We start from the raw sequence: 26547 nt of genomic DNA, 5'->3' as shown, positions 1-26547 counted from the left end.
ATAAGTTAGGAGGTACCATGCTGTGGTGGTCCCTTGGCCACTGTCTTATGGGTTTCCACAGGGCTTTATTCTTTTCCGCCATGCTATTCAAATTTATTTATTTATTTATTTATTTATTTATTTATTTATACTATTTCTTGGCTGACTTTCTGGGCAAAAACCTTCCCAAGGCAGCATAGAATAATAAAACACATAATAAAAACCAATACATTCTTAAAGAGCAATAAAAACACAGTAAAACAAACAAACAAAAAATCCACACCACTATTCAACATCTACATGAAACTGCTTGGAGAGGTCATCTGTAGTTTTGGAGTTAAATGTTAAGCAGTATGCTGGTAAAAAAATAAGAAGAGGTATACTAGATCAGATGAAAGGCCTATCTAGTCCAGCATTCTCTTCCCACAGTGGCCAACCAGATGCCTACTGGAAGCCCAAAAGGAGGATAGAAGTGCAATAGCACCCTCCTGCTTGTGTTCCCCAGCAACTGGTATTCAGAAGCATCCTGCCTCTGGTACTGGAGGTAGCATATAGCCATCAGGACTAGTGGCCACTGATAGCCTTATCCCCCATGAATGTGTTTAATCCCTTTTTAAAGCCATCCAAGTTGGTGGCCATCACTACATCTTGTGGTACTGAATTCCATAGCTTGACTATGCACTGTATGAAGTACTTCCTTTAATCTGTCCTGAATTCCCCCTGCCTCCCTTCAGCTTCATTGGATGACCCTGGGTATTATAGCATTATGAGAGAGGAAGAAAAATGTCTTGCTGCCCACTTTCTCCCCACCTCTATCATGTTCCCTCTTACCTTTTTCCTAAGCTAAAAAGCCCCAAATGTTGTAACCTTTCCTCATAGTGGAGTTGTTCCAGCCCCTTGGTCATTTTGCTTGCCCTTTTCTGCACCTTTTCCAGCTCTACAATATCCTTTTTATTAATGCGGTGACCAGAACTATACACAGGATCCCAAGTGTGGAACTGACCATTTATTTCTACTGTTTCCTGTTCTTTAACCACTTATTATGCCATAAGAGGACATCTCTTCTTATCCCAAGACTGCTAAGTTTGTTCAGGAGTCTTTGGCGAGGGATTTTGTCAAAAGGCTTTTGAAAGTCCAAGTAAACAATGTCTACTGGATCACCCCCATCCACACGTTTGTTGACACTCAAAAAACTATAAATGGTTAGTGAGACAGGACTTACGCTTGTCTGTCTTTATGTTTGATAATTTTATCTTTAATCATATTTTCCACCAATTTACCTGGTTCTTTCCATTTTAGGGAAAGAAGTAGTTTGACCTTTGAGAAGATTTGGATGGATCTTGGGTGTTTGTGTTGGGGGCGGGGGGATAATGCATGCAGGCAGAAGCAAGAGTTCTATGCTATTCTAAATACTTTGATGTAGCTATTGTTGGGGGGGGGGTGTTGGCAATTGACAGATTGCCAAAATGCACGCATTTGGTATGGCTCAGTTTCTAAATGAGAGTTGCTGTGCCTCTATTTCTTATGGGAATTATGTGCATCCCTCTCACATGGAGCTCATTTCCTCTGTCAGTGGTGTGAAGAGAGCAGTTGGTGTTTTCCAGTGGGGAGACTATGGCATGCCATATATGGTTACTCTTTCTTTTTAAAATGCTGTATGCGTCCTAGTATGGGGAGCTTAAAAGCTGCAACTCCACTAGTTCAGAAAGTCACCAGCCACCACTGCTCATATCCATTAGGACAGGGGCGGGGAACCTCTTTCAGCCTGAGGACCGAATCCAATTTCAGGGACAGCAATCTAGTGGTGGGTAGGGCCAAAGGCTATGAGGGTAAGGCCAAAAATACAAAAAACCAAAACAACAAACGCCAGCATATTGTAGCTTAAAACTCTCACTGCCAGTAACTAAGCCTCAGGAGAGGCATTTCAGCCTTTTAGAAAACTGCACAAAAGCTGGGAAACCACCAAATGATGGGTGCTTGGGGGAAAGGGGGTGGGGTCAGGGGATTGGGGATGGGGTGTGGCCACCTGGGGAACCCCAGAGGGCTGGATTGGGGCCCCTGGGCCTCACATCACCCACACCTGCATTACGAGGTCAGTAGCAATGTTCTGCAGTGGCATAAAAATGCCAGAATGTGATGTGGATGCATTCTTATTTTCGGGGACATTGCTGAACGTCTCATTGCTACCTGTGGTGAGAGGCAAGAGGCGCTTCAGATTGTTTGTCACATGCCCATTTCCCAGCCCTTCTGTTCTCCGTGGAACTGTGAAACATTATTGCACTTGATCATCATCAGGCACAGGTGCTGCCTCCTTGATCCACCTCTACCTTGGCTGGTTGAAGAAGAATCTCCAGTGCTGTGGCAGCATTCTAGAGAGGCCAGTTAATTAGTTTTTTTCTATGGTGATGCCATCTTGTACAACAAAGTGCTGCTCCAGAGAATCCTCACTGGCTCGTACTTTATGATACTGACCATCCTGGGGCCAGGAGACGTCTGGGTCCAGGAGAAAAGGACCAAGGTTGGAGGGCTCTCAGGTGGTGCTGGAGTCATAGTCCTTGTTCTCTCTGGCTGCTCTGTCTTAAGTATAGTAGAGCAAATTTTCAACAGGGGTGATTCAATTCAATGGATCAGAAACCTACATGGAGTGTGTGTGTGTGTGTGTGTCCATACACACAAAACAACCTTCTCTAAATTACCACTTTTAAAATGGTAATTTAGAGAAGATTCTGGACTCACTCCAGGGGAAATAGTATACATAGCCTAGAATGCTCCTGAGCATAAAGTAAGAATATATTAGTTTTGACTGTAACCTGTAAAGAACTTTCCAGACGGACTTACTGGAATGCTTAGGTTAAGAAAATGTTGTAAATAGTTTTATTGACTCATCACTGTCTCATTCCTACACTTCAAATGGTTACTTTTGAAATGTACCTAAGAATGCTAGATGAAACATCACAGCAGCTTGGTGAATTGTTACCACAACTGGTTCTATAAGTCTGTATATTTTATTGAACCAACTTTTTTGCAGCTCAAAACTTTGGCGTTTCAGTGACAATGTCAGTCCAGCAAAAACTATCCCCAAACACATATTTTGCTTGTCACTTAGCAGAGGGTATACAGAAAATATTAGCAGGGGAGAAACAGAATTGTTGATTGTGACAAGTTGATTGCCAATTAATTATTAAATGATCCCATCTTTCTTTTTTAATAGAAGCAATTAAATCACCACAATCCCTGACAGTATTTTTTGACTGCAGTTAAGTTTATTTAAAAGGTACAGCTTTCTTTTCCTTCACACCATTTTAAAAAGGTGTTTGCTAAAAAGGAAGGAAAATTGATAGCACATGCGACATTATGAAGGCCAGATACCCTGCTCTCTTTGTGTATCTTAGAACTACCTTACAGTCCATAAATAGCTTTGCTTGGATTAAACAAACAAAAACAAACCTTCATGTAAAAACAGTTGTACAGGTTACATGCACACACTTTCAAAGTCAGGTCTTGAGGCAGATGCAACACAAAATGGCATTTTCTAATGTCGTGATACCAATGCAACTATCCTCCCATTAAATAGATCTCCATGCGCTATTTCTGCACTGTCTGTCATTAGGATTGAAAAGACACACCAGATTTTTATACACATAATCGCTGCTTCCCATTTAACAGTGTTGTCACTTTGGGGCAGGGGTGAGCAACATGGGCTGCATATGCCCCACCCTCTTGTGCGGTCTCAGCCACCCCAGCCAAATTTGGTGGCACAGCAGCAGAAGTACGTCGGGGTGTGTGTGTTCTGGGAGGTGGAAAGTGGTCCGGGAGATGAAAAGCCCACCCCTGCTTTATGGCATGAAGAAGCAACACGGAGCCCACGCACTGGATCTAGCTCACCAAGTATTTTCCTTGGCTTCTGTACCCCATTCTGCTGCATTTTCTTTGCATAGCTGGGATAAAATCTAAGTTGGACCAGTTTTGTAACAGAATACAGCACATTAAGATAGAATAATACTAAGGTAGATAATTTTCCACGTTGGTTGCCTGGCTAGCAGATTAACTTTTTGATAGCAGGGCTTTCTTGTGGAAGATATCACTAGTACTAGTTTTCAGTGTTGGAATTATCTTGCACATTTTCTATAGCAGATTAGAAAGATGCTGGTAATAGAATAAAAATTTGGTCTTCCTTTTAAAGGCTCCCTGCCCCCACTTCAAATATGACTCTTTGCAAAATATTAATTTGGTGAAAAGTTGCCTAGCTGTTATTATACTTGCTCACCTATAATATTGATTTAAAATGAAAACCTTAAGGGTAAATCAGATTTAATGTCACTATTTCCAGTGATTTTCGGTTTATAGTTTTATCTGAAGAAGGTGTGTTTAAAATGTATGGGCATAATAATTTTGCTGTTAATTATCAATACAAAATATATAGTCACAGTTATGCATTACATAAATATAAAGATGTGAAATGCAAAGGAGCTATATATTTTTGATAATAGTTCTAAAGTGCTTAGCTAAATTAATAGTGAGCAATTTGTGCTGGCAGATCTTTTAAAAGATTCTTTTGGTAAAACTTACAAGCCTCTGTTATGCTTAATTTGGCATGCTGAGAAGGTGATGAACTGAATGTATTATGTGTAAAACATAACTTAGAGTAGCCCCAAAGAAAAATATTATAGAAATATTACTCTTGTAAAATTTTACTCTGCTGTTTCCCTTATACTTCTTATAGAATAGGGAATAGAAATTACATACTTCAAAATGCAACCTACTGTTGGAAAAGTATCCCCTGGTTCTGTTTGTCTATATAGACATAGATTACAGACAGTTTGGTGTAGGGCTTTGAGGATCAGAATAAGACAAAGAGTGAATATCCTTTCTCACCTACAAAGGTCACTGAGTGACCATGGGCCAGTCACTATCATTCAGCCTAATCTACCTCACAGGATTGTTATGAGGATAAAAAGGAAGGGAACCACCATAGTGGAAGGGTGAGTTAAAATTAACTAACTAACTAACTAACTAACTAAAAAAGGCATGCTTTTCATAACCCATCTATGCACAAAACAATTATTTTGGCAACGGTTAGGAGTAATGCTTATTTGCTTGAACCCAAGTTCTTAAACAACATATTAAACTTCTATTTGGTCTTGGACAATGGAATGATAAAGGAAGTTGCAAGGTTTGTTTTTGAAATTCTAGGCTTAGTACATTATGTGAAATGGCTTCCTTGGGACATCAGATTGAGAACCAGAGAAGCTTACTTTAGTTTTTTATTCTTCTCTCGCCCCGTCTCCCTCATATTAATTATTTTAGAGACCCACTGAACTCAACGGGACTTAAGCAAGTCATGTCCCATTGATAGGAATGGGTTTATAAGTAAATGGGTTTATAAGTCTGGTTCCAACCCAGTGTTGTTATAAAAAGAACATTAAAAAGATATCAAATTTTGGGTGCTTAATATAACTTATCGATTAAATATGGGTTTATGCTTCAATTTTCAACCCAGAGAATGAAACCGATTATATGAATCTACCTACATGAGATATTATGAAATATTCATGCACTGTTATGGTGGAATGTTACATGAAAACCCATCAAGACAATAATTTTAAAATGTCACTTTCTAGAAGTTGTAATGGAAATTAAGAGGACTGGAAATTTAGCCTTTTTACTGTGTCTTCCCACTTTCTAATCTCCTTCCTCTCCTCCCCCCACACAAATACATTGTTGTTGAATTGTGGTTGAATTGTTTTTGACATATACTTGTTTTTCAAGATACTGGCAAACATTAACATTATTATCAGGATTAGTTTAACAACCTCGATATTTAACTCCCTACATCTGCATGTACAGATTTTAAGTTGCTCCCCACCCAAATGTCAGGATGGAAATCTGTTTCTCAACTGATAGGTTATGACACACATCTTAATGGATTACAACAGCAAGCAACTATATTCCACATAATGACAAAATAGAGTATCTGAAAGTATGTAATTAAACTTAGAATATCTTCTCTATTGCATGAGTGGGAAGACAATAACAAGAATAAATAATTTTGAGTGAATTAAACTTTAGAAAAATTTGTACAACAACTTGAAAAAAAGAGTTTACTGTTTCTTAAATATGACCCAGAGCCCCACATATGCAACATCTTGCTGAGTGAGATGAGCACTCATAGATCTTTCCTTCATTTCAAGGGAAGGAGCTAATCCATTCTCATAAAGTGATGAGCATATAGATTAACTCCCTCAAGTAAAATAAATGGAGAAGCCATTCTTCTGGGCAGAAGAGTAACAGAGCTTCTGTGTTTGAAAAAGATCACTGGATCTAGGCAATGACACTATTACTCTAACTGGTAATAACAGAAAGACTCCACATACACAGGCCCAGTTTGCACATTGTAACAACCTATGGTTAACAAACTATGGGTTACTGAAAATGCAGTGGGAGCAAGTAAGCAAGCTGGTTCACGGCTGCCCACCTGCTCCCAGTGATGCCAGGCAGAGCTATGTAAACCAGGGACGACTACCCCCTGAATGCTTAGTGATGTCTGAACCTGGAACTCTGGGTGTTTAACCCCCCAACAACCCAAAGTTCAGGGTTCAGACATCATATTAAACAACCAGAGACAGAGTTTCCCTGGGTTGTTTACTGCAGCAGGAATGGGCAGGTGGCCAGGAACAAGCACGCTTGCTCCTGTGGCATGTTCAACAGCAAAATCAAGAAAGTCCCTTAAGAAAGTCAGTGTTTTCCCAACAAACACCATGATAATGGGCCTATACGAATGAAGCAGGCTCACTTCCCCATGATGGATACATTACATGTAGCAGCTCAGCTGAGGGCATGTCTCCTAGTTTGCTTGTTAAGAACCAAAGGTCACAGAAGACTTTATTTCAAGAGGAGGAAGGCCCAATTCTGATGCAACAACAGCAGTCATATCAAGGGAAGGCCACAGTAAAATAATATGTTTTTAAGGCCTTCTTAAAAGCCTGCAATGATGAAGCATGGCAGATCTCCAATGGCAACTTGTTCCAAAGGTGTGAGGCCCCTCTCACATGTGGTCACCCACCTAACTGCTCTCACGTGTGAGCGAATGAGAAGAGCCTCTTTTGCAGGCAGGCTGATATGGGTGAAGGTGGTCCTTTGAGTAACTTGGTCCCAAACTGTTTAAAGCTTTAAAGATCAAAACCAGCACTTTAAATTGGGCTCAGAAACACACTGGTAACCAGCGCAGCTGGTGTAGTATAGGCATTATGTGATCAAATTGCTTCGTGCCCACCAATACTTGGCCACATTCTCACCAGATGAAGTTTCTGAACCATCTTCAAAGGCAGCCCCACATACAGTGCATTACAGTAGGCCAGCCTGGACGTGACTAGTGCGTGGATAACTGAGGCAAGAACTGTCCTCTCCAGATAGGGCCACAGCTGGCATACCAGCCTAAATTGGTAAAATGCACTCCCGGACATCACAGCCACCTGGGCTTCCCCAGTTAGTTCAGAGTCCAGGAGGACTCCCAGACTACACACTTGGTCTTTCAGGGGGAGTGCAACCTCGTCTAAGACCAGTTGTAAACCTCGATATGAAGTAGTTGGTTTCGAAGTAGTACAGATGATGTTATTGTCCCTGCTAATCAAAAAGTCCTGGCGTTTCAATCCTGCGAGCCCTGGCTCCACTACGTTATTTATCTCAGGGTTCTGCAGGGCTCAGTTTTATTCCCCCAGGCTATTTAACATCTACATAAAACTGCTGGGGGATGTTATCCAGATGTCAGGATTGGGTCCAGGGCCTCTGTGGTTTCTGATGATTCTGATTCTGATTCAGAGCCAGAACTAGAACAGTTAGACCAGAGAGCGGGGGAGGAAACTCCCTGAGAGTCTCCAGGAGTTGGAGGAGAATCTTCCCAAGGACTTGGCAACCAGGTAGCCCAGGCCGAGACACTGCTTTCCCCTCCCCCCATGGGAAACCTAGTCCTTTCCGAGGAGGAGGAAGAGGGGCGTGACTTGGTGGATGGAACGGCACAGCGTCAGTCGAAGCGGGTGGAGCTAGGGAGTGGCTTGAGACACTCTGCAAGAATAGCCTCTCACTGGAGCATACACAATAAGGAGCTTCCCTAAGGGAGGAGCTCAAGCTGCCTCTTGGGTTTCTCCATAGTTTCCTATCTTCAGTTGGGTGGCAACTCCTCTACCTTGCAAAAGTCTTCCCTAATAGAGAGCTCAGGATTAGCTATTTAGGCCATAGGGCAGTCTTTGAGTTCCACTGAAGTTGTATTGTGGAAAAGCTCGCCATTAACCAAATAAAAGCTGTGACTAGTTTGAAGTTCAAGTCTCTGTTATGCTGATTGTGTAGAGGGAGGGCTATTCATCCTGACACAAGAGATGTAAGTTGAGGTGGCATCAATAGTAGATACTCAACTTTACCTCTCGTTTTCATCTAACCCAGGTGAGGCAGTGTATGTCCTGAATCCATGCCTGAACAGGGTAATTGACCGGATGAGGGCCAATAAACTGAAGCTCAGTTCAGACAAGATATTAGTGGTTAGTTTGTCTGCCCAGTGGAGTGATGTTCAACCTGTTCTGGAGGGGGTTGCAGTCCTCCTGAAGGAGCAGGTGCATAGTTTGGGGATGCTCCTGCATCAATCATTGTCATTTGTGGCCTTGGTGGCCAGGAGCACCTTTTATCAGCTGAGACTAAGATATCAGGTGCAACCCTATCTGGACCGAGATAGCTTGACAACAGTTATCTATGCTATGGTAATTTCCTGGATGGATTGTTGCAGTGCATTGTACATACAGTGCCCTGGAAAATAGTCCAGAAACTTCAGTTAATCCAAAATAGAGCTGTTGGACTGCTAACTGGGACTAGCCAATATGATCATGTATTGGCAGTGTTTTGTCAGCTGCACTGGGGCCAGAGTACCTAAAGAAATATCTCTTCCCATATGTCCTGCCTGAAGTCATCTTTGGGGGCAAATTATGCAAATTATGGTGGCAACTTGCACAAATTAAGCAAAATATGGCCACAGTTTGTGTAAATTACGCAAATTGCAGCTGCAATTTATGAAAAATTCTTTTTATGAATACCCCACCCCCTGCCAAGTTCCTGAATTTGGGAAAAAACTTGTGGCTCGGCTCACGAATTCAAGCCAAGCCAGGTGGACAGCAGGGATCCATTGGGCCCAAAAAGTGTCGGATTGTCAAACAACGAACATCCCTAGTGGCTAGGAGAGAGAGGGCTGTCTCAGTTGTGGCACCCCACTTATGGAATGCCCTTCCCTAAGGAGGCCTGCCTGGCACCCATGCTGTTATCTTTTCTCCCAGGCACTTTAGTTTCTAGATCTTATAATTTAGATTTCTTACAGTATAGTAAAATGGCTGCTTTTACATATTTTATTATATTTATATTTTGTGCTGCTGCTGTGATGATGATGATTATCATCATCATTATTATTACTATTAATTGTGTACCGTTCTTATTTTATGATGTGATTTGTCCTTTTGTTATTGGGCAGACTAAAAAGAAAATAAATAAAGTTGAAACTGGATGTCCTGCAGTGTAATTAGCACCCAATTTACAAATGTCTTTCCATTCATGTTTGAAAGCAGATACATTAGGAATTTCACCAAGCAACATATTGTTGTGAGCTTTCCAAATCAATTTTCAGTTTGAAATTCTTGGATCCTTACTTGAACTGATGTGGGTATGGAACACCATGAGTTCTTTATGAATTCATGAGCCTAAGAACCAGACAAAACCATCTGAAATGCCTCTAAGTGTCTAATTAAAACAATAACCTCACAGTTAGAAATCATAAAAGTCTGGAGAGTGAGGTGGGAAAGTCAATTTGTTTCCTTCCATTCTGTGGAAGGATCTAGTCACAATCTGTCAGCAACAATTAAAATCTGAGACTGCTTCTTTGTCAAAAGGGTGTGTTTAGGATTGTGGTAGAAAGATTAATCATACAGAATTCTTTTCTATTTTATTTGAGTTAATTCTTTATGTCTGAAAATTCATGTTTAATATTTTTGGCTACAGAGTATGTAATTATGGTGGTTTGATTTTAATTACTGTTTTGATGGATGATATAGACAACTAGCTCCTGACCTTTCCCCAAACACCAGGATGGGGGCAAGATAAAGACAAAATCACTTCAACGAGGAACTCACAATCAACGAATATGTGACAGGTATCTCAAGGTGTGTGGGTTATAAAATGTTTTCCACTTTACAAAAGTTAGCTGTTCAACATTGCTCTTCATAAAGATAATGAATGCACTGTTTCCAGAACAAAAGTATTTCTTAAAGTGGGAAGGGCTGAATATGAATGAAAATGTAAATTAGGCAAGACAGTGTTGGCATGCTTTTGAACTAGGCCGATCTCTACAACATTAGTGTACCTATGTTTTAAACTGTCAAGTCAGGAGATCCCACAGGAGTTTTGCAGGACCAAAACTGACCCACCATTTCTCAATAAAAGCTGAGTCCAGCTTTTAGTTCAACTTTCCAGGACCAAAAAGGACCTATCATTATATAACCATTGATGCTTTACTGTAATCCTTCATTTGTTAAAACAATATAGTAACATACAGAAATGGCCTGGTTTACCATTGTGGAAGATCACCCATGCATTTTTTTGGTATATATTAAAGCAATAACCTTGATGGCAACTTAGTGTCAGATGGATAACATTTTCTCATTAGTTGTAAAACTATTCAAACACTTTTCAACACGGTGACCTGGTTTGCACGATACGACAATCCACAGTGGGTGTCAAGCTTGTTTGTTTCAAGGTGGCTTGTCATGATGTTTGAACCCGGCACAGTTTCCTTAGCTGTGATTTCTTAATCATGCACAAGCCACTCTGAGAACCCATGGCTTGTCGTTGGTTTGTCAGGGTGGCTTGTTTTCAGGGTTGGTTTTCATGACTTCTGAACCCAGCAGAGTAGTTTGTTCATGTCTGGTCGGAAAGGGCTACAGAACCGCCTGGCAAGAGCAGGGAAAAAACCAGTCGCTCTGTAATCCTCTCCACCCCTCCGCCTCCAGCTCCCTCCTCCTCTAGCTCGGTGCTTCATGTAACCCCTTGTGAGCCAGGTTAGCACATGTATTCATGTTTGCACGATTGACTTACCTCTAGGTAAATATATGTGCGATCCCAATTTGGAATCATGGCGACTGGGCAGGGGGGAGCTTTCCCCCTCCTGTTTTCATGCTGAAATTCCCTCCCACTAGGGGGATAAAAAAAGAAACAAATAGTCTCAATTCCATTTCCTCATTCAGCATGAAAAGGGGGGGGGGCTTAAACCCCAACCTCCTGCATTGCCATGGTCCTGAATTGGGGGTGCGCGCACTTACTCAGAGGAAAGTCAATCATGAATTCAGGCATAGCTATGCTAGGGGGAGTAACAGGCTGCAAGGAGTGGCCAAGAAGACTTTTGTTGTTGTTTTTAGTATTTAAGAAATAAAATAAATAAAACCCTCAGCCACCTCTTCCTAAAAAGTAAGCCCCCCCCCCAACTCTGGTGTATATATGTCAACGAGGTGCTTCACAAGGCAAGAAGTGTGTGTGTGTGTGTGGGCAGAATCTCATCACAGCAGACATATAGATGAGTTGTGCCGCAAGGGACCCTGGGATGTGTGCTGGGAGCAGGCAGGAGGACAAAGGGGTAAACAAACCACGGCAAGCTGGTGAGTGCCTGATTGACTGTTGGCAGTAACGTGGCTTATCGAGCGATTAACCAACCCACCGTGGCTTGTTTCCAGCATGGCTTATTGTGAAGTGCAAACTGGCCCAGTGAACTGAAGCAGGGCCAGCAACAAGGGTAGGCATGGTTGGGCACTTGCTGAGGGCCCACACTCCAGCAGGGCCCACTGACAAGAGCCTTCTGGAGTGCTCCTCCTCTTCACCACTGCAACCTGTGTGTTCACATGCCTCTCACTCTGGCCCAGAGAATGGTAGAGGTGAGAAGGAGGAGCAGTAGATGCTACTGCCTACTTGCTCATTGTCTCTCTGCCTCTCAAGCAAGCAAGCGATAGCAAGGATGAGAAAGAGGAGGAGCAATAGCAGCTAGGTGGTGAGAAGGTAGATTCACTGAGTGAGAGGCCCCATTAAGGCTCTCTTGCAGAAGGGCAGTCGAAAACCTAGAGCTGGCACTGGGCTGGATACAGAGTCGCACAGAGCAAGACTCCATAAACCGAATGCTCCCATGAGTGACAAGTGTGTGTGTGTGTGTGTGTGTGTGTGTGTGTGTATTTGGGCCAATTCCCCCTTCCCACTGCAGCCTCCAGCACCACCTCTCCTGCTGTTTTGGAGAGTTCCCAACCTTCTAGGGAAGAATTCTGGGGCTGCAGAGAACATCCAGTTAGTGGAGAAGAAGCCTCCACTGCATCCAACTCACCTCTGCTGAATGGAAGGAGTCCTTCTGTTCATGGAACAGCAGGACTGAATCCTACCCAGCATGTATTAACAGCAATCACATCTTTCACTTTTATTTTTAGGATAAGGCCATAAGAACTATGCAAATGTGCAAGACAAAACATTATTTAACAGCATACCTTCTTCAAATATGGGTAAACAGACACTACTTTTATCCCTCATACATACACACTTCTGCTGACAGAGACAGAGCGCTAATAAACAAAAGCAGTTGAGAACATCTATATCTATATCTGTTCATAGTACTATTAGACAGGGGGCAGTATCCAATGCTGCCCACGCACCAGTGGGACTCATGGAGGAGATAGAGGTTCTTAAAGCAACCAGAAATGAATGAAAATAATAGCTTCTGGAACAGGGCAGGTCAGCAGGGCTAGCAGAAGGGGGCTCCGCTGACCTGTCATGATATGGAAACAACTCGTTTATGGGGTTGCTTTCAGCAGAGCCATCTCCTCGTTGTTCTAGTGGTGGTTCCCGCTGGCATAATGGAATGAGTAGAGCGCAATGGCAATATTGAATATTGCCCAGGATCAAGAGTTTTCTCAGTGGGTTATAAGGCCAAGCACTATATTGTAGCATTCACCTGCAATATAATATAAATATTGTATTTACATCCAAAGGGCTCTGGGTGATGTGCGTAGGTTCTTCCCACCTTATCATCATTATAACTTTATAAACTAGGCATGGTTGGCTGAGAGTCTGAGGCTTGGGCTTCCTATGTCTATGTTTAACATGTTAGCTATTAGACCACACTGGCAAACATTTCCTTATGTGCAAGGACAGAATTTTCTCATTGACTATTCTTTACTGCCAGTATGTTAATATGTTCTCACAGAAAGACTAGGAATACTCAACCCCAATATGTGCGCTTACACGGGATAAGATCCCTGCAAAGCCAGCACACCATTTAGCTTTGCAGTGCAGTGCGTACTATTACTGGGATTTCCCATTATGGGCCTTTATTTGGTAGCACAACAACTCTTAGAATCAGACCACAAGTTTTATAATACAAGTGACAAGTTAGAAATCAATTAGTTTTATTATTTGATGTATGTTTCCAATTTAAACAATGTAGCATTTTAATAGCAGTACAATCTCAAACAAGTATGTGGGTTTTGTTGTGTATGGCTGGTACTAAAGTTGAATTACATAATGAATTAAAAATCCCTTCCCACAACATTATTTCCTGAAATTGGTTGAAAGTGTAACATATCAGCCATTACCTAAAGTAATAGCCAATTTGGAGGGGTGGGGGTTAGCAACCATAATTAATGGTTTACAGCCAGCTCTAGTTAATTTTTTAAAATTAAATAACGTGTTTGAAAAGCCTTCTGTCACTAAGCTGCCATCCATTACTACAAGACTGAAATTCGTTATGGACACCATAAAGCATATCAATGTTTTGGCAATCGGTGGTTTGAATATTAGAAACAACAGAATTAAAGAAGGAATAAAAACACATCAAAATAGCCCAGGTGTGCTGCTGTGGCTGAAAATGCGCAATTTTCCAAGTTAAGATTTAAAGTGATCAGTGAAGATAGAGGGGAAGGGAGGGGGTTAATGGAGCACAATAAAACTGGAGTATGTTAGATTAATGAGAGAGTCATTACAATCAAAAGGTGGAGTTATATGAGCACGGGCTCTTATTTGACTTATTGAAATTAAATACATTATTTTGTGCAATGCTTTACATTCACATTTCACACCAGGCTCTAGGGCAGAAGGTTTAGGGGAAGAAAAAAAAATCTTTTCTTCCCAGTGAATATTTCATATTGCCAGTGCCTTTTGCAACATTCAATTGGAGAACTTTAGTTGCTATATATTATAATGGTATTTTAGCTCTAAAAGTAGTTTTCCAGTCAATGTTCTTTGCCTTTCAGAGAGACAAACTATTTTTCTTTCCTCTCAATGAGCACAATAAAATGGATAAGCTGTCTAGGGGGGCGGGGGAGGAGCAGACAAACTGGTGGTGTAAAGCTCAATAGAAAAAGATGTGATACAGACAAAAGGAGATCTAAAGCATGTTTACAGTATACAGTACCATTTATTCTACAGGTCAGCCTACACAGAAAGTGTTTTTTCCCATCACTATAATCATTAGAAGCTGTTCAGACTCAAACCTGTTCTGACTTGGTGAGTGAACCTTTTAAAAAACATAACGAAAAGAATAACCAGAACATACAAAAAAGTTGGAAAAATAATAATCCTATATCACAGAGGATATACATTTCATGATTGTTTCTGACATGTATGGCCCAATCCAGCCATCCTTACAGAGTTGAGATCAATTGGTTCAAATGCATGATGTCTATTCATCCTGATAAAGGTAGTGGAATTATGGTTTATAAATATAACTGGTCTGCTAAAGCGCCCCACAAGTGCCCCAATATACACAAATAGTTCCCGCACATGATCTTCTCCATTCACTTTAATGGAGGGATCAACTCTGTCAATGCATGGCTGCCACTTCCATTGAAGTGCATTGAGAAGAGTTTGGAGATGTGTAAAGCTCTGTGTATGCCTATATACTGGAACCCCTCGGCCTACAACAGATCACCTAAATACCACTACATTTTATCTATTTTAAGCTGTTTATCAATCCCAAATCCCCTGAAATTCCATAAGTCCTACTTCCTGAATCATTTTTACATTTTGGGCTATAGAGAGTTAGCTGTCTAAAAAGGTGTAAGCAGGGGGAGGAGGAAATACAGCAGTGCAGATGAATATTAGAAAAAAAAATGTCAAAAGATTTCAGGGTTGTTGTTGTTTTTTAACGATTACAATGAAAACAACTTAATATGTTTCTTATCCAAATATAACATATTAAGCTAAAACAGATGATGGAGATACTCTACACACACACACACATCCATACTCTTAAGCTACGATAGAGCATGACATTGCATGTCAAAGTAGCCAGATTTTCTGAAGGCTGCTATGAATCACCTGTCCATGCACCTTCTAATTTTATACCTTATTTGTTTGAAGAGGCAAGCTCTTTATTGGTAATAATTTAAGCTATCCCTTGCTTGGCACCAATTGCATATGGTTAGGTGGATGAAAAGGCTCAATGTGATTGTCGTTTGCAATGCAAGGTTGTGGTCCTCCCCCCCACCCCCAGCTTTAAAACATCTCGTTTCAGAATACTAAATTCTGGTTTAGGTACACAGTTGCACATTCAGAGCATTCTGTTCTACATTAAAGATCTGTCATTTTTAAGGCCAAAACACAAGGATAAGTTATAGTAAAAACTAACGTGAAATGTGCAATTTTACAGATTCTATTGCTGGTGGCCATACATCTTTGATGGCAAAACTACACTGGTTGTAGCACCATAAAAATCAATAAATATTAACCTTTTTCTGACACTTTCTGCACAGATGCTTTATCAATTGCTGTCAGATGATAGAGCAGTAGGTTGTGTACTGTATTTTTCAACTAAGAATCTATAACAAACTTAAAAATCAATGTAGATTAACAAGCCTTTTAATTCAAAAATTACTAGTGGTCTTTCAGTTCCTGGTGTAAAAAGTATAACAAAATAGTAGTAGTGTTGTATCAAAAAATCCACCTTAGATTCCTTTTGCAAAGGGCGAAACTGCACGATCTAGAAGAATCTTAGTTTCTTCTCTTTAGTTTAGAAGAAACCTGTCCAGCTTTACAATCTTTTGAAACAAAAACTACATTAAATGTTGCTTTGTAAGTAAATTCTTACATGAGTTACAAAACACAAAGATATATCGTCTTTACTTCCAGTGTAAATTCATATCCATAAATTCTCAAACTTTCTTCCTTCTTCATGTGCCACTCATGTGCAAACACTTCTAGGAGCTTCTTCAAGGGATACTTTTTTCCAACACAGAAATATTTTCTATATGATTAGATTTATAGAGGCCACCACTTTTAAAATTACTACTTTTCATTTTAATCCATCTTTATACACAGCTGTTTAGAAGTTAAGCATCGGTGATTTCAATTGACTTTACATTCATGGAAATGTACTTAGAACAGCCAAAGTTCCTACCGCACTCTTCACAGAATGGCAACCCATCTGACTAGGTTCTGCCAAAGAGTTCAGAGCCACCATTTGTAAATCACTTATGGCAAGTTTAAACAAAAGATCCATGTGGGTTTGATTCCTTTCTCTTTATTTTATGCTGCTCTTTGATCAATTGTGATTAAAACCACATGACCTAAACATTCTGCTACCACACTCTGAACCTCTTTACATCGATATCTCTCATGTGGTAGATATGTTCTGGTTTTCTTCTATGGTTGCTTGTTTGTATACAGCTGGCATAGTTTTCTTCAATGGAACGACAATGGTTTCTCCCTCCCTCCCTTCCTTAGAGAATGAATGAAGGATGGGCTGTTTTCAAGGTCCTCTCCTTGTTTCATCCATGGGCTAAATGCTTTTTCAGCAGACACTACTCTTAGCACTATAGTGACACTTAGTGACAAATTACCAGAACTAAAAACATAGTAAGAGGAGTACAGACCTACAGTCAACTGGTAAATTCCAATGCATTTAATACTACCAGCCTCTCAACAAACAATGGGAGATTTCCCACCACCACCTTATCCCTGATTCATGCTGTTTTCTTGCCTATCTCTGCCCAGATTTATATGTTGGCAGCGGCTATCATGTGAGCCGAGTGCTTCATTACAATGCTTGATTACATGGAAGCTTCATTTGCATATTCCTCCCCAAGGGAAAGAAACAACTTGAGCAGATATCACTGGGGAGGAGTGCCAGCTCACATTTTTTGGGAAGGGGAAGGTGGGATATGGAAAGCCATCATCAGAGCTTCTGCCATCAATGCATCAATAGGGACTTCTCTAACTTACAAGTTCTCTCCTCCCTATCTTGCTCCCTGTTCTCCTCCCTGACACATTTGTCTTTGTGGCAAAGCTTTACTGCCACAAGCACAATATAAGATAACATGTTTTAAAAGGCAGTCAAGGGTGTAGGGGAGAATGGGGAGAAAAAAACAGACACATGTTCCACCACAAAGAGAATAAACCTCTCCAAATAGCTTTCTCTAACTTCGGAAACAAATCACAAAAATGCATCTTTATTCAGATAAGGGGGCATCATGTGAGTACTGGGGAGTACTAGCCCCACCCCTGACATCAGGCATGCTATTTAGCCCCAATTTGATGTATTAGCATGATTCTCTGCACACACAAAAATCTACACATGAACAACTCATCATGCATAGGCTTTCTCTTTGCAGATAACTACACTAACATGTGGATGTCTAGGGACCAGGCAGTGTGTACTCAAGATAGTGTACTCAAGATAATCTGGCCACAGAGATCCATCCACTGGTGACCTTGAGACTGGATTATTTGAATGTGCGGGGCTGCCTTTGAGTTTGGCCCAGAAACTGCAGCTAGTGCAAATGCTGCGTGCTAGGCTGTAAAATGGGACAGCCTACGGAAACATATGACACCAGTTCGGAAGGAGGCACAATGGCTGCCAACATGCTAGCCGATTTCAAGGTGTTGATGCTGACATATAAGGACTTACATGGCTTATGACCTGGTTGCCTGATGGAGCACCTTCTCACATATGTACTTGCCTGCATATTAATACCTAGCAGGGGTAACCTATTGATGGTGCCAGGGATTCGATACGCGGCAACGTGAGAGACGGCGTTCTTGATTCAGGCACCCTGACTACAGAGTTTCATCCCCCTTCAGATCAGTTGGCGCAGAATTTACCTGCTTGTGTGTAGGGCAAAAATGGGGAAAGGAACATGGGTGTGCATGGAAGCCCTGCCCCCTACAGCTGTGCACACTCAATTGCCAGTTACATGTGCAAAGGTCTGAAAAGGTCTGTAAGCATGTTCAACTGAACCCACTTACATAGTTCCTGTGATTGCAAGACCCTGCCTTACCAGGATGTGCAATCACAGGATTTGCTTCTGTAAGAGCGTTCAACTGAATGTGCTTACAGAGCCCTTTTCAGAGTGTCATGCTCAATATGTTGTTGTTCAGTTGTTAAGTCATGTCCGAATCTTCGGGACCCCATGGACCATAGCACGCCAGGCCTTCCTGTCCTCCGCTCTCTCCCGGAGTGTGCTCAAATTCATATTCATTGCATCGGTGATGCTATCTAGCCATCTCATTTTCCGCCGTCCCCTTCTCCTTTTGCCTTCAATCTTTCCCAGCATCAGGGTCTTTTCCAGGGAGTCTTCTCTTCACATTAGGTGGCCAAAATATTTGAGCTTCAGCTTCAGTATCTGTCCTTCCAATAAGCAGTCAGGGTTGATTTCCTTTAGGATGGACTGATTTGACCTCCTTGCAGTCCAGGCGTTTCTCATGATGTACTCTGCATATAAATTAAATAAGCAGGGCGACAATATACAGCCTTGTCATATTCCTTCCCCAATTTTGAACCAATCGGTGTTCCATGTCCGGTTGTTACTGTTGCTTCTTGGCCCTCGTACAGGTTTCTCAGGAGACAGGTAAGGTGGTCTGGTACTCCCATCTCTTTAAGAATATGCCACAGTTTGTTGTGATCCACACAATCAAAGGCTTTAGCATAGTCAATGAAGCAGAAATAGACGTTTTTCTGGAATTTTCTTGCTTTCTCCATGATCCAGCGAAAGTTGGCGATTTGATCTCTAGTTCCTCTGCCTCTTCGAAACCCCGCTTGTACTTCCGGTAGTTCTCAGTTCACATGCTGCTGAACCCTAGCTTGTAGGATTTTGAGCATAAGCTTGCTGCCATGTGAAATGAGCGCAATTGTACGGTAGTTTGAACACTCTTTGGCATTGCCCTTCTTTGGAATTGGAATGTAAACTGACCTTTTCCAGTCTTGTGGCCACTGCTGAGTGTTCCAAATTTGTTGGCATATTGAGTGCAGCACTTTAACAGCATCATCTTTTAGGATTTCAAATAGCTCAGCTGGAATACTGTCATCTCCGCTAGCTTTGTTGTTACTAATGCTTCCTAAAGCCCACTTGACTTCACTCTCGAGGATGTCCGGCTCAAGTTCAGTGACCGCACTATCATGGCTATCAGGGACATTCAGATCTTTCCTGTATAGTTCTTCTGTGTATTCTTTCCACCTCTTCTTCATCTCATCTGCTTCTGTTAGGGCCCTGCCTTCTTTGTCTTTTATCATGCCCGTCTTTACACAAAACGTTCCCTTGAGATATCCGATTTTCTTGAAAAGTTCTCTAGTTCTATTGTTTTCCTTGATTTCTTTGCATTGTTCATCCAAGAAGGCCTTCTTGTCTCCCCTTGCTATTCTCTGGAACTCTACATTCAGTTGGATATATCTTCCCCTTTCTCCCTTGCTTTTCGCTTCCCTTCTTCCCTTAGCTACTTGTAAAGCCTCATCAGACAGCCACTTTGCTTTCTTGCATTTCTTTTGCTTTGGGATGGATTGAGTTGCTGCCTCCTGAACAATGTTACGGACCTCCATCCAGAGTTCCTCAGGCACTCTGTGTATCAGGTCTAATCCCTGAAATCTATTCCTCACCTCCACTGTATATTCATAAGGGATAGGATTGAGGTCATACCTGAATGGTTTAGTGGTTTTCCCTATGTTCTTCAATTTAAGCTGAAATTTTGCAAGAAGCAGCTCATGATCTGAGCCACAGTCAGCTCCAGGTCTTGTTTTTACTGACTGTATGGAGCTTCTCCATCTTTGGCTGCAAAGGACATAATCAATCTGATTTCGATATTGACCATCTGGTGACGTCCATGTGTAGAGTCGCCTCTTGTGCTGTTGGAAAAGAGTGTTTGCTATGATCAGCGTGTTCTCTTGGCAAAACTGTATTAGCCTTTGTCCTCCTTCATTTTGTACACCAAGGCCATGGTTGCCTGTTATCCCGGTGATTTCTTGACTTCCTACTTTAGCATTCCAATCCCCTATGATGAAGAGGACATCTTTTTTGGTGTTATTTCTAGAAGGTGTTGTAGGTCTTCACAGAACCGATCAACCTCAGCTTCTTCGGCCTCAGCGGTTGGGGCATAGACTTGAATTACTGTGATGTTGAATGGTTTGCCCTGGATTCGTACTGAGATCATTCTGTCGTTTTTGAGACTGTACCCCAGTACTGCTTTTCTCACCCTTTTGTTGACTATGAGTGCTACTCCATTTCTTCTAAGGGATTCTTGCCCACAGTAGTAGATATAATGGTCAGCTGAATTAAATTCGCCCATGCCTGTCCATTTTAGTTCGCTGATTCCCAAGATGTCGATGTTCAATCTTGCCATCTCATGTTTGACCACCTCCAGCTTACCTTGATTCATTGATCTGACATTCCAGGTTCCTGAACAATATTGTTCTTTACAGCATCGGACTTTCTTTTCACCACCAGACACATCCACAGCTGAGTGTCCTTTAGGCTTTGGCCCAGCTGCTTCACTCTTTCTGGCGCTACTTGGAAATTCTCTCTGCTCTTCCCCAGTAGTATATTGGACACCTTCCGACCTGAGGGGCTCATCTTCCGGCATCATATCTTTTAGCCATTTGATACGTTCCATGGGGTTTTCTTGGCAGGAATACTGGAGTGGGTTGCCATTTCCTTCTCCCGTGGACCACATTTTGTGAGAACTCTCCGCCATGACCTGTCCATCTTGGGTGGCCCTGCACGGCATAGCTTATGGCTTCACTGAGTTATGCAAGCCCCTTCGCCACAACAAGGCAGTGATCCATGAAGGGGATGCTGAATATACAAAGATATAATTGGCAGCCAGGTGCGTGGGGATGTTGGGAGCAGGGCTTATGTGTATGGTCCCTTCCACTTCCCTTCCCACTTCTGCCCTACATGCAAGCAGGTGAACGTCTGCCTAGGGCTAAAGTTTTATAAAGTTTTGGTACCAAATGAAGACCTATTTATTCACCTAGGCTTATAATTGAATCTGTGTTTTTGTACTTTGTAAATCACTATTTAGTTGTGTATGTACTCTCCACTGTTTTATTAGCTCCTGTTGGTTTGATGGTATGATTTTATTGTGTTTTATTAGTATTGTACCCTATTTTGGGATTATTTTATAAGGAAAAGCAGGTCATAAATCTGTTAACTCAATAAATTAAAAGAAAAATAAGACCAGGGGCAGGGCCTGCTCAAGAGCAATGTGGTTTACAGGCTTTAGAACCAAATCATTGATAGATTTAGAGTACATGTAGCCTATTCTACATAAGAACACTATATGAATGTATGTGTGTGTGTGTGTGTGTATATGTGTATGTATATGTATATATATATGCATATATATGAATTATATAACATGCAAACTCTGTGAGACAGTTATTATGCTACCGAGAAGCAGAAAAATAAGAAGTGCAAGAGAGTCTTCATTTGTTGATTCTACTCCTCTGTGTATGAAGTGGGACAACAGCCTGCTTTAGATGCTCAATAGCTGGCTTGTTAAAATATAGCTTAGCAGCTAGGAACAACTGATGGGGCCATGTGTTCCCTCCTTACTTCCTCAGCAAGAGATTAAATCTGTTGAATCCACACTTAGCCATTACATCCATAACAGGGAACTGTGGTTAATCTCAGTTTACTAACCAGGATCTTAAACTGCAGTTTGAACTTGGTTAAAGATCCTGGTTAGTAAATTTACATGAAATCACAGTTCCTCATTTTAGAGTTAATGGCTCACTGCAGTTTAATTAAATCAGGATGTAAGCAGTGAGAAACGGAGGAAGCAAGAAGATAAGTAAGGAGGCACATGCATCCTATTGTTCTTTCCCAGCTGCTAAACTATAGTTGAGCAACCTGGGAACAGAACATCCAAACTGGCCCACAAAGATCTCATTCACTTCCATTACAACAGAAGCAAGGAAAGATGTATTTTATCTGCTTCTGTCTACTATATGGTTCTCAGAGAGATCCGTGCTGCACAATTCACACATAGAATATAGAGTTATGTTTTCTGCACTTTATAACATGAAATGGCTGCAAGCCTTTGCGATACTGGGCAATGCTTGGCAGGATACTAAAGTGATGAGGTGAAGTCTAGACCACAAAATCTTATGTCATAATAAATGTGTTAGTCTTCAAGATGCTACAAGACACTTTGTTGTTTTTGCTGCAACAGACTAACATGGCTACCTCTCTGTAAAATTTGTAACCCAGTGACTCCTTGCAGGCATAAGATCTCCCTTATTTGCTATGTTTTCTCCATACATTTCCAGTGGATGGACAGTAAGGATCGCTCCATACCTAGAAAACATATAACGGTGCATCCCTCATCACTGAAATTAATGGGATAGTCTGCCCAAATAGCTGCACAATATTGCCCGCACAGAACCTGAATCAGAGGCACTATGTACATGGCTCCTATTTTAACTGAACAGGATTACAGACTTGCTATATGTAAAAGGATTAAAAGTGACTAACCATAGGAGTGTTCTCCTTATTTAATCCTGTGCAATTCCGGCTCTAAGGAATAATATATAACAAAGAACAAAATTGTAGATGTTAAGACATCACCAATAAGTTAGATTTAAATTTCATTTGAAAAGTCAACATTAGACACAGAATGATCTATAGGGAAATAAGTAACTGCTTTAAGAAGCATGATGTTATGTCAGTAGAAGCTAAACTCAAATACACTAAAAGCTTAATTATCATATTCTCTGAAATTTGACTGAAGAATAGAACAAGTTTACATTTGTCATTTCTTTCAATAGCTACTGTTTTACTATTATTATTCAAATACAAATGTTCATTCTGTCGGTCAGTGTCAGGAACAATCAGATTTTTCTCTAGAATATTACAATGTTCTCTAGTTTGCGATTACAAATTTTTCAAGTTGTATTTTCTATTTTTCCAGGGTACAATTAAGTAATCGTTTCTCTTTATCAAGGCCTTTTCAGATGTGACATTTGGCAAGGCTTCTCACTAGCAATTTCTGGCTTGGCAGGAATGCCAGAATTCCTGAATTGAAGCTGTAGTGTTTGGGGTTGTTTTTTTAATCAAGTCACCAATAGTGCTCATGATTTTAAATGAAACTGTAATGGAGCTTGGCATAAGTTCAGCAGAATTTGCCCTCAAATGTTATGGGATGAAGATGGTCAGCTCAGGTTACCACTTTGAGGCTATCCCAGGGTAAATGCAGCTATATGGTTTTCTGGCTCTGACCGGGCTCCATTGAAGAAAACAAAATAGTAACTAAAGCTCAGGAAAGTACTATCATTCTGGCCCAGAAATCTCAAGGCTGCAAGCATTTCTATTTCTAGAACTCGAGAAAACCCAGCCAGATATCCATAAGACCATGATAAACTGCAGGAAGAGGAAGGAAAAGCGGCAAATGCAAAGCTGTAATGGGACTTTAAACAGAATGAACATAACATATATTGTGCGCTCCTTATGTCCAAAGGCTCGCTTGATGAGATTTTTACAGGATCAGATTTGTTATACAGTAATTAACAGTCCATGTACACTTTTGTGAACTTGCAAAAGTCTAAATTATATGCTCAGTGCCAAGGTAAGCTACAACACAAGCATGCTTTTGAAAGATCCACAATTTCTCAGATTCTGAGAGTAATAGGACTCCACTCTCTTCCAACATTATCATTGGTAGAGAAGCCAGAGATGAGAATTACATATTCCTTTATTGCTTAGTTGTTGACAGACTTCCACCAGTTCGATCATTCCCTGTATTTCTGAAGTTCAAAGGTAAGTGGGGATCCTTATGTAGCCGAAACAGCACCATCCATGCACAAGATGGAGGTATCAGCAGGCAACCCCAGGGTTGCAGAAGTACAAAAAATGTTTAGGAAAAGTAACCCCAAGAGGGGAAAACCCCAAAACTATCCCAATGAGGATTGAGCATGCTCAGTGGTCAGAAGCATGCTCAGTGGTCATGGAATGCTAACTGGAGGTGAGGGGGGTGGGAATAAAGTATCATGCAGGAGGCATGGCTGACTGACTGGAACAATGAACAGAGCACTCCACTCTGCAATCCCACTTCGATTTTCTTCTTTAAAACAAATTTGCTGCCTATGTAGAACAGGGGTGGGCAACATCGGGAGGTTTGGGGGGCATTTTTGCCATAAAATAGTTCCTAAAATGCCTGGGAAAAGAAAAAGGTCTTCACCTGGCACAGAAAAGACCATCATGTTTGCACCAGGTGAGCCTTTCTGGGGAGGATATTCCACAGATGGAGTGTTATCACTGCAATGGCCATCTCTCTTGTAGCCACCTGCTTTGCCTCATTTGGCGGGGGAACCTGGAGGAGGTCCTCAGATGATATCCTTAGGGTCCAGTTAGGTACATTCAAGACAGGATGCTTCTTTACCTAGGGAAGTTGCAGGCTCTCCCACACTGGAGGCATTCAAGATGAGGCTGAACAGCTATCTGTCAGGGATGCTCTGACTTGGATTCCTGCATTGAGCAGGGGGTTGGACTCGATGGTCTTGTAGGCCCCTTCGAATCCTACTATTCTACAATTCTTCAGGTAAACTGGCCCCCAGACATTTAGGGCTTTAAAGGTTAAAATCAGCACTTAGAACTGGGCCCAGAAATGGATCGGCAGCCAGTGCAGATGAGGAGATCATATTGGCCAGTCTCTGTCAGCTATCTAGCTTCCCTGTTTTGGACCAGCTGAAGTTTCTGGACTGTTTTCAAAGGTAGCCCCATGTATAAGACGTAGCAATAGTGTGAACGGGAGGTTAACAGAGCATGAATACTGTCACAAGGCTATCTCTGTGCAGCAAAGAAGGAAAGTACTTAAGTAATACTGCACATAGTATTTGTGTATACACACACATCTATGTCTGTAATCTCTCTCTCTCTCTCTCTCTCTCTCTCTCTCTCAATCTCTCTCTCTCTCTCTCATACACACACACACAGAGAGAGAGAGAGAGAAAGAGAGAGAGAGGTTGGTGTAAAGAGAGACAACAGCAAAGCAACAAGGAGGCTCTGGATCCACTGTGGATGCCATCAGTCTTAAGGTAAAATGTATAAGAAAGACTAACAACAGAGCATTAAAAAAATATAGTTTTAGTTTAAAAAATATAGTTCTAGCTTTAGTGTTTTGGCTTCCGCCCTCATCAGTAGCTGTGCTGTTAAAATTATATATGATATTTCCTTTTGTCACCTGTTAACTTATCAATAGTCATATATACTGCTGAACTTTAATCACAGCTGACAAGGGTCCTATGATTACTATGTTTTGGAAAAAACCATATCCATAACATAGCTGTATGGAATTTTTGCTTGAGTGACTGGATATAAGAGGGAACAGCTTAAGAAACCTCACCTAGTCTTGTGAATTGCTAATGCTGTAACAGAAAGAAAATGTTCAGTGACAAATTTTAAACTGATGCATAGAATGAAAAAAAAAATGAAGTTGTAAAGGCCAAATAATATCTTTATTGACCAGCCAAAATTATACAGAGCAAGCATTTCATTCTGCCTACTCTTTAGCCCTAGGCAGAGGTTCACCTGCTCATGTGTAGGGCTAAAGTGTGGAGGAGGACATGAGCACACATGTAAGCCCTGCCTCCAGCATCCAATTAGAAGAGAGGTCTGAAAAGAGCTTGTAAGCGCATGTAGCTGAACAGAGTTCGTGTGATGGGAAACCACGATAAGGCAGAGTTTGTGATTGTGGAAACTCTGTAAATGCTATCAGCTTGGCACCTGCTTTGGATCAAATGCTATAATGTGAACACTCTTGCAGAGCCCTGTTCAGAACTTTGTACTCAATGTGCAAAGGGCTAACTGGATTTTCCATATCCTATTCTACTTTGCTAATCAAAGGAGGGGGCAAGAAGCTCTGTAGGGCACTGAAACCCTGACACACTGTAAATCTTATTCAGCTGCTCCTTCTTGATCCTGAGATTTCTCCAGAAATTGCCTGCACACTTTCAAGAACATCTTTGCAGCCATAAAGACCAGGAACTGGCTTCTGAAAAATGAAAGCTAAGGTTCTCAGATGGCTGAATTTTGCACCCAATGTCTCTCTCATTTGGTGCTTTCCTTGCTCTTCTGCAGAACTGCAGATGAACACACAGTCATGGAAATGCTTTGCTACTACTTTGATGGATATAATAGCACCCAAATAACCAGTCACTATATGAAACAAATCACCATGCAGAGGTTTCAACATGTCAGTATCCACTTAAGCTGATCACCTAAAGTCGCCCTAAAAATCTGCAGCAGAAGC

General features: G+C 41.3%; 1 protein-coding gene across 8 annotated transcripts in view; it reads right to left on the bottom strand.

Moving 5' to 3' along the window:
- Positions 1-26547, bottom strand: part of ZNF407 (zinc finger protein 407) — a 565758-nt gene that overhangs the window by 172436 nt on the left and 366775 nt on the right. The window contains exon 9 of one of the 8 annotated variants that reach the window (XM_084850003.1): positions 92-22817. The exons of the other annotated variants lie outside the window; for them this stretch is intronic. Within the exon in view, the coding sequence (XP_084706129.1) occupies positions 22792-22817 (26 nt within the window). The 3' untranslated portion in view covers positions 92-22791. Of the gene's footprint in view, positions 1-91; positions 22818-26547 lie in introns of those variants that run through there. 8 annotated transcript variants of the gene reach the window in all.

The sequence above is a fragment of the Heloderma suspectum genome, chromosome 4, assembly GCF_057233095.1.
Source record: "Heloderma suspectum isolate Gila_16-S chromosome 4, 16-S_ref, whole genome shotgun sequence".
NCBI lineage: Eukaryota > Metazoa > Chordata > Lepidosauria > Squamata > Helodermatidae > Heloderma > Heloderma suspectum.
Note: the sequence above shows the minus strand (reverse complement) of the source record. Positions and strands in the feature narration are given on the sequence as shown.